We start from the raw sequence: 3582 nt of genomic DNA, 5'->3' as shown, positions 1-3582 counted from the left end.
TAGCGTCCTTAAATTTCGAAATATTGCAGTTTCAAGCATATCTGAAATTTACCGTTATATGAAAAGCGGCCTCAATTTTAGTCCGATTTCAACAATTTTCAACGGTTTGCTTTTATGTGGCAAGCACAATAACCATACCGAGATTGGTACAAATTGTTAGAACGGTTAGCGAGATACATATATGTGATCACAAGTGGGCGGTGCTACGCCCATTTTCCAAAATTTCGTCATAAACGTATTTCTTGGTAAAGAATTGTTGCAATCATCAATTTTGAATAAATTAGCTTCAATATTTACTGATTTATCGAGGATTTCGTATTTATCGAAATTACCGTTATATGGGATGTGGGCGTGGTTATTGTCCGATTTTAGAAATTTTCGGCCAGTTGGTATGCTGTACCAGGACCAACAACTGTGCCAAGTTTGGAAGAAATTGGTGTAGCGGTTACCAAGATATACACATGTAACCATAAGTGGGCGTGGCTACGCCCATTTGCTACAATTTTGTAATATTCTTATTTTTCGTCTAAAACTCATTGCAAATATCAATTTTGAGTGAATTATCTTCAGTAGTTACTAAAATATCGCAGTTTTCGTTTTTCTGAAAATTACCGTTATATGAGAGGTAGGCGTGGTTATTGTCCGATTTTTAAAATTTTCAGCCATTTAGTAAGCTGTACTAAGGCCAACAACTGTGCCAAGTTTGGAAGAAATTGGTGCAGCGGTTACCAAGATATACACATGTAACCATAAGTGGGCGTGGCTACGCCCGTCTGAAACTCATTGTAAGTATCAATTTTGAGTGAATTATCTTCAGCAGTTACTAAAATATCGCAGTTTTCGTATTTCTTAAAATTACCGTTATATGGGAGGTAGGCGTGGTTATTATCCGATTTCGCCCATTTTCAATACCATCCGTCCCACGCCCAAAAGAAGTTCACGTACCAAGTTTCGTTAAGATATCTCAATTTTTACTCGAGTTATCGTGTGCACAGACGGACGGACGGACGGACGGACGGACGGACGGACGGACAGACAGTCACCGCTTAATCGATTTCTCTTTTCATTCTGATCATTTATGTATACATTTGTCTATATCTATCTCGATTCGTTTTGCCTGTTACAAACAACCGTTATGTGAACAAAGTTATAATACCCTTGTGCACAAGTGCGCTCGGGTATAAAAATAGGGGTATAATTTTTTCGGTATAGAACAATCCTAGAGGTGAGAGCAACAAAATTCTGACTTTACTTCCCCCCCCCCACAAGCATTTTTGGACCACCCTAATACACATACGATTGTAAAAGCATAAATTTCTTGCCTCGGGTTGAAGTGAAACATCCAGCCGCAGTGATAACGATTTAGTTTCGTAACTTTTACACTGACACTAAGGAATATCAAATGACAATCCGACTGATTCTTAGAATAAACCAAACCACATAAATCACTAAACTTTTATTCAACTGAATTTATCTTGCAGGGTTAAAAATGTTTCTTTGTGTAAGTATGTGTGTATGAATAGGTATCCTCATGTTGTATATTTTGAATCAGATGCATGTCACCTATGGACATATGTATATACATACCTCGAATTCATCCAACAGTAAATAATCGGATTATACATGGAGTTGCTCATGGCTAGCCAATATATGCCCAGATAAACTTCTTGTATGAATGGTGTTTCTGTCAGCGCCGGATAACATGAAGTGACAATGAAGTATGTGTGAAATGGCAGCCAACAAACGGCAAATATCAACACAACAACCATCATCATTTTGACCACCTGAAAGAAAGTGTCTTTAATTGAGTACTCAATAGTGATAAATGATGAAAAGAAGATTGTAGAATACATATGTATGCATAATTAAGGAATGGAATGTATGTATATCTGTGTTCATATTGAATAGTAGCTGACGTCGAAAGGCTGGAACTTTTGGCAACTAAACGTGCAAGAAATAGTTCCGATACCAGGAAGTGAATATTGTAATTACGACTCATCAAGGTATTCCTTGTATTCCTTAACGTTTAAATAAATAAAGGGAATGCCGCAGTATAGTAAAGCCAACTTCCCGACATAAGCTACCATTCCATACGAACACAGAAATATAAACGTTTTAAGAGTAAATATGTACTACTATCAACAATATCTGTAATTTTGATTGTAATTATAACGGAAGCCCTAAATATCTCGAATAATAATTTTCAATAAAAAAAAAAATAATATTCTAAGTTTCAAACTGAATAGAAAACTAAAAGTAATTTTCAAGCAAAAAACAAAACCCATTTTAAATTCTCTTTTAAAAATTATGATTATCGTTAATTTCTTCATGATCCAACGATCGGATATAAACAAATTAGTACGAGGCCACCTGTGCGGTAACATCTTTCCTTTAAAAAAGATTTATATAAATCGTAGTCGTTGGTTTTCAAGAATTCTGTATATTTTTTACCAAAAATATAAAAACAGAGGTCTATTTTTCGATGTGGAACAAGCCTAGGCGATGAAAGTAATTAAATTCGGACCTTACGGTTTTCACTTGCATTTTGTGACCACCCTAACATACATACTCGTAAAATGCATTGGGCAAATAGCTTACAGTACTCACATTGTTTTCAATTCGCACTATATTATCCTTTTCAATATTTAACAGACTTCAAAAAAGGAGAAGGTTATTAATTCGTCGGAAAATTTTTTAAATATTTTTTTTTAATGTATGTCGCCGCATATTTTTGGACCACGTTAACCGATTTCTTTTCTCTCAAAGACCTCTCGTCTTACCCCAGAGGTGATCCCATACTAATTTGGTTTAGATCCGATCATTGGATGCTGAAGAAATTAACGGTATTCCTAAATTTTTATATCAGAATTGAAGTCGGTTTTGTTTTTTGCTTAAAAATTGCTTTTTGTTTTTAATTTTTATGTATGCACATATTGATTTTAGTAGATGAAATTCGCTTCGCTATATATCTACATATCGTCGTTTAAAGTATAAAACCGCGTAACTAACAGTTGCTGCAAAAAATTGGATTTGCTCACACAAGCTCTTGGATAAATCCTTGTCCATTCGTCCTGAAATATACTAGCCAGAAATACGATTGCTTTATAAAAAAGAGAACCATTTTGAAATATGAGTGTTTTTACTTGCTAGAAAATAATTTATGCAACCTCACATACGCGGTTTTGCATTTTTCTGGTACGCGGGTTTGTACTTTAAACGACGACATGTACATATGTAAGTAAAAGCAAGAATCCTCTGTGCTTATACAACCTTTAAAGTAAAATTTACTTAAACAAATTCTCTTAACAACTTCCAGATCTTAAACTTACCCTCCTCTTGCTTTTGACATTCTCTACCTGTCGCGGTGTATGTTCGCCAATTGCTTTTGAGCCCCAAAGCTCAAAGCCCACTCGTGAATAAGTGAATGTCATCGAAATGATGGGCAGTACGTACGTGAGTATCATAAAAACGATATTATAGCTGTAAATAAATGTAAAAGAGAAGAAAAGTATAAATTGTTCTACGAGCAAATTCGTTGCGCTTACGCATCATAAAAATAAATTTTTGGGCAGTCGAAATTCC

At 35.0% G+C, this 3582-nt stretch overlaps 1 protein-coding gene across 1 annotated transcript in view; it reads right to left on the bottom strand.

Annotated features, from left to right (window-relative positions):
- Nucleotides 1–3582, bottom strand: part of LOC118737325 (tachykinin-like peptides receptor 99D) — a gene marked incomplete at its 5' end in the record, with an annotated part of 41183 nt that overhangs the window by 15016 nt on the left and 22585 nt on the right. Inside the window, 2 exon segments of the mRNA XM_036467762.1 lie at nt 1588–1784; nt 3330–3480. Coding sequence (XP_036323655.1) covers nt 1588–1784; nt 3330–3480 — 348 coding nt within the window.

This window comes from Rhagoletis pomonella, unplaced genomic scaffold (assembly GCF_013731165.1).
Source record: "Rhagoletis pomonella isolate Grant_MI unplaced genomic scaffold, Rhpom_1.0 Rhpom_scaffold_00004, whole genome shotgun sequence".
NCBI classification, from domain to species: domain Eukaryota; kingdom Metazoa; phylum Arthropoda; class Insecta; order Diptera; family Tephritidae; genus Rhagoletis; species Rhagoletis pomonella.
Note: the sequence above shows the minus strand (reverse complement) of the source record. Positions and strands in the feature narration are given on the sequence as shown.